This window comes from Eretmochelys imbricata, chromosome 3 (assembly GCF_965152235.1).
Source record: "Eretmochelys imbricata isolate rEreImb1 chromosome 3, rEreImb1.hap1, whole genome shotgun sequence".
NCBI classification, from domain to species: domain Eukaryota; kingdom Metazoa; phylum Chordata; order Testudines; family Cheloniidae; genus Eretmochelys; species Eretmochelys imbricata.
The window spans coordinates 3,043,716-3,057,247 of NC_135574.1; the positions used below are offsets into that span (position 1 = coordinate 3,043,716).

Genomic DNA, 13,532 nt, shown 5'->3' on the forward strand with positions numbered 1-13,532 from the left:
GCCTGGCAGCCAATAGCCAGGATACTCTTAGGGAATCTATGGCAGGGCAGCACATAAACAGACACGCTCCCGCAGTGCAGTGCTGCGGGGCACTACCCAGCGTGGGCCTGTAGGATGCAGTGCACCAGGACGGCTAGTGAAACGGGACCCTATCCCAGCCTGGCCATGCAAACCCCTGGTGGTGCAGTAAGCACAGAGACACTTACCTTGTACCTAATGGCCAGTAACTCGGTGGCTTCTTGCTCCTTCCTCAGATCCTCTATCATCTTCTCCTTCTCCTCCAGCAGCTTCTGCTTCTCCTCACTCACCAGGCTGTGGTCATCTTGAATGGCCGCCTTTTCCTCTTCCAGCCTCTCCTTCTGCTCCTTCAAGTAATTCTCCATGTTCTTCTCCAGGCCATCGTCATTGTCCTCCTCCCCTTCGGCCTCTGTATTGCCCTCTCCATCCACCACCTTCTTCCTTCGGCTGTTTCTCCTCCTCTTCTTGCTCAGCATCCCTCGCTTCTCCAGCTGGGCTTTCAGCCGTATGATCTCCTCCTGAAACTCCCGCAGCAGGGTGTCCTTCGGGTCCTCGTTGACCCTCGGCTTATTCTTGATGTTCTTCGCCCTGTTGGCAAACCTGAGGGTGGACAAGCTCTCCTCGTAGCTGTGAGAGGCTGGGCCTAGGGTGGCCACCATGATGGTCTTAGCATTGCCACCCAAGGAGTCCTGCAGGAGGCGGGTCAGCTTGGAGTCTCTGTAGGGGATGTGAGTGCTTTTGCCATCGACCAAGGCAGAGATGACATTGCCCAGAGCTGAGAGGGAGAGGTTAATCTTGGAAGCCTCCTTAGGCCTCTCCCCTGGCCCCCCCATTTTGCTCTGGCGCTCACTGCCAGCCAAGTCCACCAGATTGAGCTTGCCCACCCGGATGTGGTCCTCTCCATCCAGGCCGGTCTCGCTGCACTCCACTGTGATCACAAAGATGGCGTGGGAGCGGGAGCTGTATTCATTCATGTTGGTGCTGGCCACCGATCGGGTCTGGTTGCCCAGGTTCATGACATGCTCGATCTCCTTGACGTTCTTCGTCACGAACGATGAGAGGTCTTTGATGTAAACTCCCGTCTCAGGGTTCTCCTTCAGCTCCAGCTTCTTGTTCTGGTCCTTTGCCAGGAGGTCTCGGATCTCCTCTTGGTAGATCTCCAGGTAGGAGGCCCTCACCAGGTACTGCTGGTTCTGGGACCGGGAGATGTGGGTGAAGACATGCTCAAAGGAATTGGGGACGATCCCTCTCTTCTCTGAGTCCGTCCAGGCCCCTTGCATAGTGTAGGTCTTCCCGGTGCCCGTCTGGCCGTAGGCGAAGATGGTCCCGTTGAACCCTTGCAGGACAGAGTCTATCAGGGGCCTGACGGTCTCGTCGTACAGGTCCGCCTGCTTGGAGCTGGCGTCGTACACGGCGTCGAACGTGAAGGTCTTCGCCAGCTCCCCGGGGGCGGCCTTGGGGCTCCGGAGGGTCACTTGCCCCAGTTTCACGTCCATCTCCAAGATCCTCTCGTACCCGGCCGCCTCCTCCTTCCTGTTCATGGGGCGGCATCGGGCCACCACCTTCAAGGCCTCGCTGGTCTTGGGTCTGCTGGCCATCGCGAGCCCCCCCCGCGATCAGAGCCGGCCCCTCGCCGCTCTCGGGTCAGTGGGCTGGGGCGCAGGGGCGGCTTGGTGGGTCCCCCCCCGGGCGGGGCAGGCGGCGGCGGCGGCTGCGGGGGAGGCGGCAGGCACTTGCCCCGGCGTCTCCCCCGTCTCCCCGCAGCGGGGCTGTCACTCGGCGCCGGCCCCCGGCAGCGCCGCAGCCCCCGCAAGGCGGGTCATGCCGGGGCCGCCCGGCGGGCCGGGGACGGCGGAGGGGCCGCAGGCGGAGACCCGGGGCGACTCAAGCCGGAGCTCCGCCGCCGCCTCGCTGGCGGGAGCGGCCGGGCAGCCGGGCGGGCAGCGGCGCGGGCGGGCGCGGGCGCGGGCTGGGGCTCGGGGGCCGGGAACGCCTCGCCCGCCCCTGCGCCGGCGGCTCATTCATTGCAGCGCAGCCGCTGCGTGTGCGCGGCCAGGGCGGGGGGGGGGCGGCGGCGGCGGCGGGGGGGGCGCCGGGCCGCTGATTTGCTGGCGGCGAGAGGCACCCGCCCCCCCGCCTGCTGGGAGCTGTAGTCCTGCCGCGGTGGCTGGCTCCTGGCCCGCCCGTGCGGGGGGCCCGGGGGCCCGTCGGGGCTGGAAGCCTCCGGCTCCTGGAGGGAGGCGGCGGGCGCGGGGCCGGGGGGGTCTCACTGGGGCAAACGCGGCTGGTTTCAGTGGAGGCGGCCGCTGGGAGTGGGAGCCGCTCGGGGGGCGGGGGGGGCGGCTCACACCCGGGGATCGTTCCCTTGGAAGGGGGCCAGCGGTTACCCTCGCCCGGCCCACCCGGGGCAGACAGACCGTGTCCTGGGCCAAGGGGAGGGATCACCTGGGGCTGCCCGACCTGCCATTTGCACCGTGCTGCAGTCCCCAGGCCCCGTGGGCGGGGAGCTCACTACTCCCCGGTACAGGGGCATCCTCTGAGCGGCGCCTCGTTCACACCAGGCACAAACCGCAAATTGGTGGGACGGGGGGCCCCGAACCGGGGAGAGAGGGACGGGACAGGCGCCAGGACTCCGCTCAAGGGTCCTGCGGGCCACTGAGCCTCTTCCACTGAAGACTTTGCAAAGACATTAGAGGTGAGGGCGCAGAGGCGGTGCCAGGACCATGAGGGTGAGCAGCAGAGCTGTGGGAACGCTGGCAAGGGGCCCCCTGCCCGGCAAGGGGCCCCCTGCCCAGCACCAATCCCGCGGAAATCTCTACGGCCGGGTTAGGTGGGGTGGAGCTGTTCACAGATCCCCCAGGGCAAGAGCCCTGCTTTATTCTGTGCCCAGTTACCTGCCACTGGCCGTGCATAACCATAAGTGCCTCCCCCCAGACGCTCTGTCTGGGAAGCTCAGCCCTTAAAGGCACAGTTCCTAATATCACCGGTAGTGGCTGCAAACGGGCCCATCCGAGTGCACTCCCAAGCTCTGGGATCATCCCACCACTCACACCGACCCCTGAGCACCGTGGGGTGTAGTGAAGGGCAAATGGAGGGGTTCAAGGGCCCCCTGCTGATCAGATGTTCACCTCGGCAGGTGAGGAATTGAATTCAAAGACTCCAGCCAAAGATAGGGGGACAGGAGTGTAGTACTGATCTATTTATATAGATTATTGCTGGGGTTTCCCAAATTGATGCTGGTTTCCCTTTTCCCCAGTTGGTTTCCCCTGGCTTTAGACCCACAGTTGGTGCATGGGGACAGGGAAGCATAGCCGGGGAAGGGCACCCAGGGATGGTGTTTTGTTTCCCCAGAAATTTGCAGGGGGCTTGTGCTGTTTTCGGGATGGCCCAGCCCAGCCCAGCCCGAGCAGGCGGTGTTTGTTAGCCCTCGACACTTGAACCCAGCCCTTGCTGCTGTGACAGTGCCTACGAGAAGGGTTACATCAGAGCGGCCAGGCTGGGTCAGACCAAAGGTCCATCTGAGCCCTGTGTCCTGTCTTCCCACGGTGGCCCATGCCATGTGCCCCCAGCGCCGACTTTTCAAACTGCCAGAGGGTGCTCAACCCTTGGCTCTGCCCCAGGCCCTGGCCCTGCTCCACTGCTTCCCCCAAGGCCCCACCTCCGCCCTGCCTCTTGCTGCCCAGTTCCGCCCCCTCCCCCCCCCCCGAGCACGCTGCATCCCTGCTCCTCCCCCCTCCCTCCCAGCCTCCCTGCACCCTGTAAAACAGCTGTTTGTGGCGGGCGGGAGGGAGTGGGGTGGCGCTGATCTGCCGGGCCACTGGTGGGCAGGAGGCACCGGGGGGTAGGCAGGAGCTGATGGGGGGCTGCCCAGGGCCTGTGCCAGGTGCCCCAGAGGGAATGAACAGAACAGGGAATCGTCAAGTGATCCATCCCCTGTCGCCCATTCCCAGCTTCCGGCAAACAGAGGCTAGGGACACCATCCCTGCCCAGCCTGGCTAATAGCCACTGATGGACCTATCCTCCATGAATTTATCTAGTTCTTGTCTGAACCCTGTTCTAGTCTTGGAATGCCCTTGCAGCCAGAAGGTGACCCTGCTCCTCACCCCAGCTCGGGGGGGAGCCCTCTTCGTCTGCCTTCTCCCTGCCCCCTCCAGACGAGCCAGCCCATGGAATGCAGCCAGTAGCGGAAGGGGGCCATCCAGCAACCCAACCCTCCGCTGCTGGTCTCTCCCACCGCTCCTCCATGGAGTCGTGTCCCTCCAGCCTTGCACCAAGGCCTTGCTGGTCTGGGTGCCACCAGCATTGATGGCACATGCCACAAGGTACAATTGTCCAACGGTGACTTATCCCCCACTAGGCCCATGTACCCTGCTATGCAAATCTCCACACAGCAGCTGGCCAGGTGATCAGAGCATGTTTACGGGCAGGTGCATGGGCTCTCTGAGTGGCTTTGCTGTTCGTTAGTTACCAGCTTTGGGTAATATGGAGATCGTAGGCTAGATTCGGTGTCAATGCAGAGTATCTCTGATTTCAGTGGAGTTACTCTGGCTACCTACCAGAGGGACTGACAGCAGAATTCAGCCCCAAGTGTCTGCCTGTCCTGGAGACGGCACCACTGTATCCTGCTGCATTTCCTGCTCAGGTATGTCGCTTGCCTGTCCTCCACGGCTATCCATTACCTGGCCAAATACCACCTGCAGGCCCATCTGCTCCAGGAGGCTACCCCTCCTGAAGGGTTATCATGTGAAACCAGGAAGGATTATTGCCACATGGGCTCTTGTGGGCTTACTGGACCTGGAGAGAACCTGGCTGCAGGTTGTGTGTACTCTGGGTGAAGAGAGTCCAAAGAACTCCTCGTTTTGAAGTTTCTCTGCTGATAGCGTAGCCCACTGCACGTCCCCTGCTGTGCCCCATACGCAGAGGAGATGAGTCCCTTACACCCCCCTCCTTTGAACATTAGCTCAGGCTGTAGAGGCGGATGCTTAGACTCTGGTTTGAGCCCCAGGCGCGCCCCAAGTGACAGCTATCACATTAGGACACTGCAATCAGTCTTGTAACCTGTCTCTGGCCACCTACGACCTCCCCTTTGCCACTAAGTGGCACAAGGCCAGTCAGACTGTCATGGTGACAGCAGCCTCTGACCACGTAGCCATCTCCCAGCGGCGTGAGAATGGGTGGAATGAGACAGTGTCCCCCTGCCTCACGAGCACCTCCCTGTGGCCAGTGTTAATTAAGCACCAGGCAGAGAGAAGCGCATTATGATGACGGGTAACAGAGTGAGCTGGGAGTGAACACAAATGGAGATGCCCATGAATTTACCTCCACATATGAAGGAGAATACTCCTGGTCGTATGCTGCTGGGAGAAGAAATTCAGAATTTACAGGCAGATAATAATGGAATGCCTAAATGAATTGTGGGGTAGTTTCTGTGGGTGCCCCAGAGCCCCGTTCCGGACAGATTCCGAACTGCTCCGCTGTGTGTTGCAGGCTCGGTATGGTACACAGCTAAGGGAGATCTTCCTTTCTTCCAGAGCTTTTGCACTCTGTCGCTCCTGTATCGGTGAAGTTCCAGGGGGCCATGGTGAACAGCAGAACAGAATTCATTTGTTACTATGCACTTTCATTTCTAAGGGGCCCACGCCTAAAGGTGTGAACCTGCCTCCCAAAATGCTAAACAGAGGCAGTAATTTCAAACCGGCAGCGAGACCAGCCGAACTCACACAGCAAGGTCCCCAGGCAGCCCTGCACTGCAGCAACAATCACGTTCATACCCCTGCTTCGCGGAAACGTCCACAGCACCTTCCGTTCAAGGCCTTGACTGGAGAGCTGGAAAAGACCCGGAAAGTCCCGACTCGGCCGGCCCTCTGTGTCTCAGGTGTGCAGGGCAGCGTCTCCCTCCCTCCTGGGGATGAGTCACAAATTGGCTATACACCCCAGCGCCTGACCCTTCTTTAGCACAGCCCTCTATGTTTTGGAGCAGAAGGTTGTGGGTTCTACCCCTGCCAGCAGCTGCAAAGAGTAAACACCCACAGAATCACTGCAGCCTTTTAAGTCATCTAATCTAGGGTTTCTCAACCTGTGGGTCAGGACCCCAAATTGGGTCCCCAGCATGGGCAGCGCATGAATTGCAGGCTGGGGGAGACTAGACCCCCTGCCCCCCAAAGCTCTGCCCCTTCCATGCACCCCCCCCCGAGCCCAGAGCCCCACACCACAGCCCCAGGCTAGCCCCCGGCCCCAGCTCCGGAGCACCAGGAGGACGGGCAGCACGGCCCCAGCCCAAGCCGGGGTTACCGCACAGGGGGACTGGAGCCGCACTGCTGCACGCAGTGCAGGTGGGAAGGGGGGAGCCTGGGGCAGAGCGTGGGCACAGCCTTCCCCAGCCTACGGTACCTGCTGCCCATGGTCCCCAGCTCCTGCAGCTCCTGGGCTCGCCTCCGGGCTCTGCAAGCTCTGGGCTCCCAGCGCCACACGGGTTTGGCCCAGCCGTCATGACGACGGGAGCGCTGGTAGGCCGAATTTCAGTGAGTGGCACTTCCAGCCCACGAGCGAGGTCACATCTCCACTCACACCGATTTGGCCCAGTCGGGGGGGGTGGGGGGCGCAAACTGAGCGGTGCTGCAACCTTGGAGGTTGCAACACCCAGAGCTGAGAGCCAAGCCCAGACACCCCACAGCACAGGAGCTGCAGGATCCACCACTGTGGGGTGGGTGCTGAGCAGCACCCAACCCAGCCCGGGGGAGCAGGACCTGACGGAAACCACCCCAGGGCCTCCACCCCAGACTATTCACTGGGTCGTGACAGGCTGTAAACATGTACCATCCAGGAGAGGAGGCACGTAACAGGGACTTGGAACTCAACGCCTCTCCTCCTTGTCATGGGGCAGTCCCAATGGGCTGGGATTGCCCTGGATAAAAAGTCGCAGAATGAATGGGCCCAACGGCTGTCGTCCCGGAGGGTGGAGCTGTGAAGGTGTTCAGGAAACCTCCCTGTCGTCCCATCAGACGGTTAGCCCCACCCTCCCAGTTATCCACTTTTAACGATTAACTCCACAACAAAAGGAGCCCCCCAGCCAATCCAAGGGCAACCCTTACTGACAGCACACAGCTCTGTCCAATCGCTTCTCCCCTTTTCCGAACAGGCTGTGCCCCAGAGCAATTATTTGCTTTAAAACCCACCCCCAACTCACGGATCTGCCTGGCCCTGCCCCTGGCGGGATGTCTCGGAGGCAGCGCAGCCCATGGAAAGCCGGGCGGGCCTGGGAGACGGAGCTCTGCTTTCACACACACATCCCGGTTCGATGCCTAGTAGGAATAACGTCGGTTGCTTTGTGGGGCACACAGTGAATGGCTCAGGAGGTAGAGTCAACGGCCTGTGGTTAATCAAGTCTCAGCAGCCGCCCACTCCCAAGAATTAGAGATTATCCCTTAATTAATTAAGTAAGCGTCATTATTTGGCATACGCGCCGGCTTGCTCGTTTAATCCCACCCGTAAGCCTCCAGGAGAATTGTGCATGGAGCAGCCCCCTCACTGGGGTCGGGGCTAGAATCTTGGCTGCCGTGTGGGGCCCTTCCGCCTCACTGGGTCTGGGCCCCAGGGAACCCTCGGAGGAGGGGACGGAGAGGAGCGAGTGGTGGGCGGGCCCAGGGGAGCCTTGGGGGAGGGGGCACAATGGGGGCGGGAAGAGGCCAAAGCAGGAGCGGGGCCTTGGGACGGAGCAGGGGTGTTGGGAACGTGAAATCTGACGGTGCGGTGCAGAGTTGGGGTCTCTAGAAAGAACGAGAGGCAGGGAATATTGTGCCATAAGGGGCAGCGGGGAACACAAGCCGTGTGGGTCTGCTACCACTCGTGTGCAGGAGCCGGGATGGACCGTGCACACTCCTGCTCTAAAGTGAGTACTTGCCTTAGCTGTTAGCCTGGAGGGACAGGGGAGCAGTTCTGGTTGCTCTCAGTAGTAGGCAGTGTTACTGTGATGAAGTGGGAATTTTTTGTAATACTTTTATGAATCCTATGCGTGCCTCAGTTTCCCCCATACTTTGCATTGCTACCTAGTGTGAGCAAAAGGTTTAACACGGCTCCTCGGACAGCACAGGAGATGTGGGGGGTGGTATGTGTGTGTGACCTCCCTCGCTGGGTGGAATGAATCGAGTCATTAAGGAAGGGGCTGAAAGCGACCAAGATCAAGGGTCCAGAGAGACAAAGCTCTGGCCAGAGGGAGTGGTGAACTCAGCATGGCCCTGCCTGAGAACAAAGGCCAGACGTGTGGAGCAGAGGTTAAGTGCAGGCTCTGGGAAGCCTGGAGCGCTCTCTGCCGGGGCTGGCTAAGGAGGGCAGAGAGCCTGAAAATGAAGGTCACTAAAAGCCTGGCTGATGAATTGCTCTGGGCTGACCAGAATGGACAATGCTTTAACCTTTATTTCTCTGTGCTAACCTAAGGACTTCCAGTGCCGTGTGCCAATAAACGAGCAGATCCCACTGTGGTTTGAAAACGCTGGCTGGGTGTCCTGGCTGGGGAGCGGGAGTCCCTGAAGAGCGGACAAGTCTCTGGCCGGGAGTCTGGCTGAGCAGAGCTCCGGGCGTGAAACAGGAGGGCTGGAACCCAGAGGCTCAGTCGAGGAGGCGTCGAGGCAGCGTGGCTGACCCTGAAGGAAGAGGGAGACCCTTTGGGGGTCTGACACACTGGCAGGGCTCCTCCAAGAGACTGTTTAAAAGCTGGGGCGTAGCACCGAGCCTGGGGAGCCAGGAAAGTTACACACACGCTGGCTGGTTCCAGGCTTCCATCGACATCCCCCAGTCCTTCCGGAACCGGAGCCAGGCTCACAGAGCATTCACTCACTAGGTCTCACTCGGTTAAAGCAACCGATCAGAAATGCCTGCAAGAGATGAGCCGTCTCGTCCACAGAGCAAGGAGGGCATACCCCCCAATGCAAGGGACCGTGTGCAGTTTGCCTCCCTCGTGCCAGCAGCGGTTTGTTTATAAACATTCCTGCGGGAATCTAGCGCAGGGCGGGACAGGGTGGCAAAGACCAGGAGGTCGTACGAAGTCCTGAAGTGCCACGTGGTGGCCGACTGGCCGTGACGCACATACAGCCTCAGTGCTGGCAGAGACGCTGCCAGGCATAGGGCAGCAGGAGCAGGGCCGGCTCGAGGTTTTTTGCCACCGCAAGCAAAAAATTTGCCACCCCAGCTCCGAGAGCGCAACTGCCCAAGCGGAAACAAACAATCAAACCAAAAGGGGGGCCGGAACGCCGCCCCTGGGTTTGTGCCACCCCAAGCACATGCCTGCCTTGCTGGTGCCTAGAGCCGGTCCTGAGCGGGAGACGGTGACACAGACGCTCGGTGTATGGAGCTTCCAGCCGGTGGAGCAGAGTGGCTGGCTCAGCAGCGGGAATTAAACCAGGCCAGAGAGTAGAACCGTCCCTTGGAGCAGAACCGTCACAGCAAGGGAACCAGAACCGAACCAGAACCAAACCAGGACCTCCCAGCCAGAGGCCCAGCCCAGCCCTGTGACAAATGGCCTGTGAGTCCGGCCTGTCCAGGCACAGGTGTTGTATTCCTTCCAGCCCTGCCCTCCCTCGTCACTCCATCACTGGCATGCGGCCATACCAGGGAGCCAACTCCCAGCCCCTGTGCGGTCTTGGGGTCATTCTCCCTTGCCCCCTTCTTCAGCGGGCTTCCCCTGGGAGCCGGGGCATCCCTGCCACCAGGATACATTAATGCAGGGCCAATCGGGGTGGGTGGGGGGCCAGGAGGGCCATTTGGCCTGGGCCTCAAGCTCAAAGGGGGCCTCAAATTTAGACACTTGTTAATTTTTTGGCATTTGATAAGTTTCGCAACTTGTTTTTATGCTCATTCCAATCGGACCAAAATGGGACACACTCTCTCAGCTTAGAGCCGCAAATTTAAGCAAATAAGAGATGTTATTTGGTAAAAGACATAATTTTTGTTGTTAACTGATATAGATTTTGTCATATTAAAGAGTTTAACATGTTCATAAATATTAATACAAATATAACGGTTCTGATGGCACGAGATTAGACCATGTCCTCTCAGATCGGCTAATTATATAAACAAACCACTACTAGTGGCTGGTGCTGGATCAAGTGCATGTTGAAAGGTGGAGAATTGTTACATTTTAGCATCCGTATAGTTTTACATCTAGTTGACTAAGGAATTGTTTATGTGTGAGAATTCCCCATTAGTATCTTCAGAGGGTAGCTGAAAGAGGTGACTGGTTGGTTGGTTGGGCCCTAGCTTGGTAGCTTGGCCATCATCCTAGGCTTTTGTAGTCTATAGGCCCAGACTCAAGGTGAAAATTTATGAGGACAATCTTGTACAGTGAGTTTCGTGAGGACACACATTTGAAATGTTTGGACATTATCCCTCTGTCTGTATCCGTGTCTGTGTTCACTATATATATGTCATCCCTTTGTCTTAATCTCAGCCTGTTATATTATACCTTGCGTGCTTGAGTTTTGATTCAGTGAGAAGGATAATAACCTGTCTGACTGTTTCATTTTGTGTTCTTAATTAGTAGTCCTTCGCTTTAAGTCTTTTCAGTATTTGTGTACCATTCAGCATTTGTGTACATGTTTACAGTAGAAGATTTCAAGTGTAGATAAGCTACTTATTTACAGAAGAATATTTCAAGTGTGGATAGGCTACATATTGACCAGATAGATCACTATGAAGAAGAGATTTGAAAGTGGTGCAAGCAAGAGACGGCGAAAACAACTGAGTGAAGCAGTAGCTAAGTGCTCAAAGCCAATAACTTCATTTCTCAAACCACTGGGAAACACACCTTACCCAACAAACACTGCTACAGATAATGAAAACTCAGCAACTGCAACAGGTGATATTTCAATGCCAATACCTGAACATGAGGACAATAGTCAAGAAGGAGACGTGCCAACAGTAACAGATGCAGCAGAAGATCCTGTACGATCAAAAAACTCAACAGCAACAGGAAGATGTAGATCTTACGCAGCAAGAGCAATTCATGAGAACTATGGGTTTCACTGGGACTGACATTGGAATTATTGACAAGAGCAATGCTGCCCAAATGCAATCTTTACTTCAAATTAGTTGTTTTGAAATTCCACAAGATGCTGATAATCATGCTTTCCCTACTCGTCTGCTGACAAAAACTCTTCCAAATGGTGAGACCTGTACAAGAGACTTGTTATGCTGTTAAACAATCTCTGTACTGTGCACCCTGCTTCATTCTGAACAAAAGTGCTGCAAATGAATCAGTTCTCTCTGATCAATCAGGATGGAGCATCAGCAGAGGTTGGAGGAAGTTGAAAGACTGAATACCATCCCATGAGAGTTCAACATCACACAAAGAAAACTATGTTGCATGGAAATCAGCCCGTAGGGCAGCATCAGCTGAAAGTTCAGTTGAGAATTTAGTCTTGACTGAACTCTCTACAGAAATGACTAACTGGAAGAAACTTCTTGAGCGCATCCTTTTTCTTTCTGAGCGGGGATTGGCTTTCTTTGGTTCCAGTCAATGTACTGGTGATTGTGCAAATGGACACTTTCTCGGCATAGCTGAGCTCCTCAGCAAACATGACCCACTTTTATCAGAGCATGTTAAATGTGGTCGAGCATCGCAAGAGAGTCAAAAGCGCATGCAAGTCCATTGTCTCTCCACACGCAGACAAAATGAGTTTATTGAGCTATGTGGGTCATTTGTACAAACAACAATTCTTGATGAGATTCGAAATGCCAAGTATTTTTCAATCATTGTTGATGCCACTCCAGATTGTTCTCACAAGGAACAGACTACTATGGTTATTCGATATGTTAAGATTGTAGACAGCTCAAAATTTTCAGTTGGAGAAAGGTTTGTTTGTTTGATAATGTCATAAGAAAAACTGGAAAAGAAATTGCTGCTCGAGTACTAGCAATTCTAGAAGGTTTTAAGTTAGATTTTCAGGTCTGCATTGGTCAAGCCTAGGACAACGGATCTAATATGGCTGGGAAGTACCAAGGTGGACAAGCAGTTCTGCTTGAGCATAATTCAAACTGTATTTTCTCCAGCTGTGGAAACCACACACTGAACCTGGTAGGTGTTGACTGGGCTGAATCATGCAAGGAGGCAAATACTTATTTTGGAACTGTTCAGCAAATGTGCAATCTCTTCAGTAGCAGTCCACAAAGGTGGGAAATTCTGAAGCAATTCCTTCCTGTTTCACTGTAGGGGATGTTCAAACCTAGATCGTCTGCCCGGATTGATGGTGTTCAACCAGTTGCGCAGCATTTGAATTCAGTGAGAAAGGCTTTAAATGAGCTTGAATCTCTCAATCTCACTGCACAGGCATTCTCCCCGGCCTCCGTTCCAGCTGGGGGCCAGGCCTGGACCCAGCTCAGGACAATGACCTGCTCCAGCAGCTGTCATCTATGCAACTCCCATTTTGGCCACAGGAGGCAGATGCAGGCCATGAGATGCAGCGGAGGGGACCAGTCACAAAACAGACAGGTGCCCCCACATTCTCAGGCCCGGCTTAATGCAGGGGCTTTAGGGGCTGTAGCCCAGGGCTTTGGGCTAAGGGCGGCCCTGCAGGCCCGTGGGCTGGATGTGGCCCAGTGCTTCTTTTCATCTGGCCTGCAGCAAGTCTCTGCGCCACGGCTCAGACGCCGGCCCCAAGCCTCGGTGGCCACCCCGGGCCTGGAACTGCGAGTGCCAGCTCGCCGATGTGCCCCTGCGGCCCCTAGGCGAGAGACAATCAGGGAATCGCTGCGCACTGCCCCCGCCCCCAATGCTGGCTCTGCAGCTCCCATTTGCTGGGTACCTGGCCAACAGGAGCTGCAGGGGTGGGACCTGTGGGAACGGGCAGCTTGCACTGCACAGAGCGGCCTGGCCCCTCTGCCTAGGGGCTGGACGTGTCAGCCACCTCGGGGAGTGAGCAGTGTGGAGCCAGGGCAGGCAGGGATCCTGCCTTAGCCCTGCTGTACCGCTGAACAGGAGCCACCCAAGGTAAGCGCCAACCGGCCGGAGCCTGCACCCTGCACCCGCTCCCGCAGCCCAATTCCCTGCCCCAGCCCTAAGCCCACTCCCCCACTCCAAACTCCCAGGGGCCCCACAATATCTAATAGCCGTGGGCCCACAGGAGAGTTAACCCGGCCCGGCACGTGCTGCAGGCCAAACCCTGCCAATGCTGCTCAGGTCTCAAAGGAGTCACCACCCAGGAGCTCCCCCAGCCAGGCGGGTGGAATTCAGGAGCAGAGGGCAGGCTGGGCAGAGACTGGGCAGGCTGGGCAGAGACATGGGGAAAGGGACTGAGTAATCCCTTTCCCCATGGCATGCTGGGAAGTCCCAGACTGTCCCGCCGCTCTTCGCTCTCTCTCTGCCCCGCACCTTCTGGAGAACACCAACCACAAGCAGGCGGTGCCTGGCTCTCCCAGCAGCGCGGTTGTTCTCAGCAGAGCTTGTGATGGTAGTCTGTGCCTGCTTGGCATCTGTGCCAAGGCTGCAGTGGGGCATGGATGGGGAGGGAGCCCTGGATTCAAAG

The 13,532-nt window shown here is 57.2% G+C and overlaps 1 protein-coding gene across 2 annotated transcripts in view; it reads right to left on the reverse strand.

Moving 5' to 3' along the window:
- Window positions 1-1,616, reverse strand: part of KIF3C (kinesin family member 3C) — a 64,250-nt gene extending 62,634 nt beyond the window's left edge. For both annotated transcript variants that reach the window (XM_077811481.1, XM_077811480.1), the window contains exon 1: window positions 207-1,616. In XM_077811481.1, coding sequence (XP_077667607.1) covers window positions 207-1,616 — 1,410 coding nt within the window. The remainder of the gene's footprint in view (window positions 1-206) is intronic.
- Window positions 1,617-13,532: the final 11,916 nt, after the last annotated feature.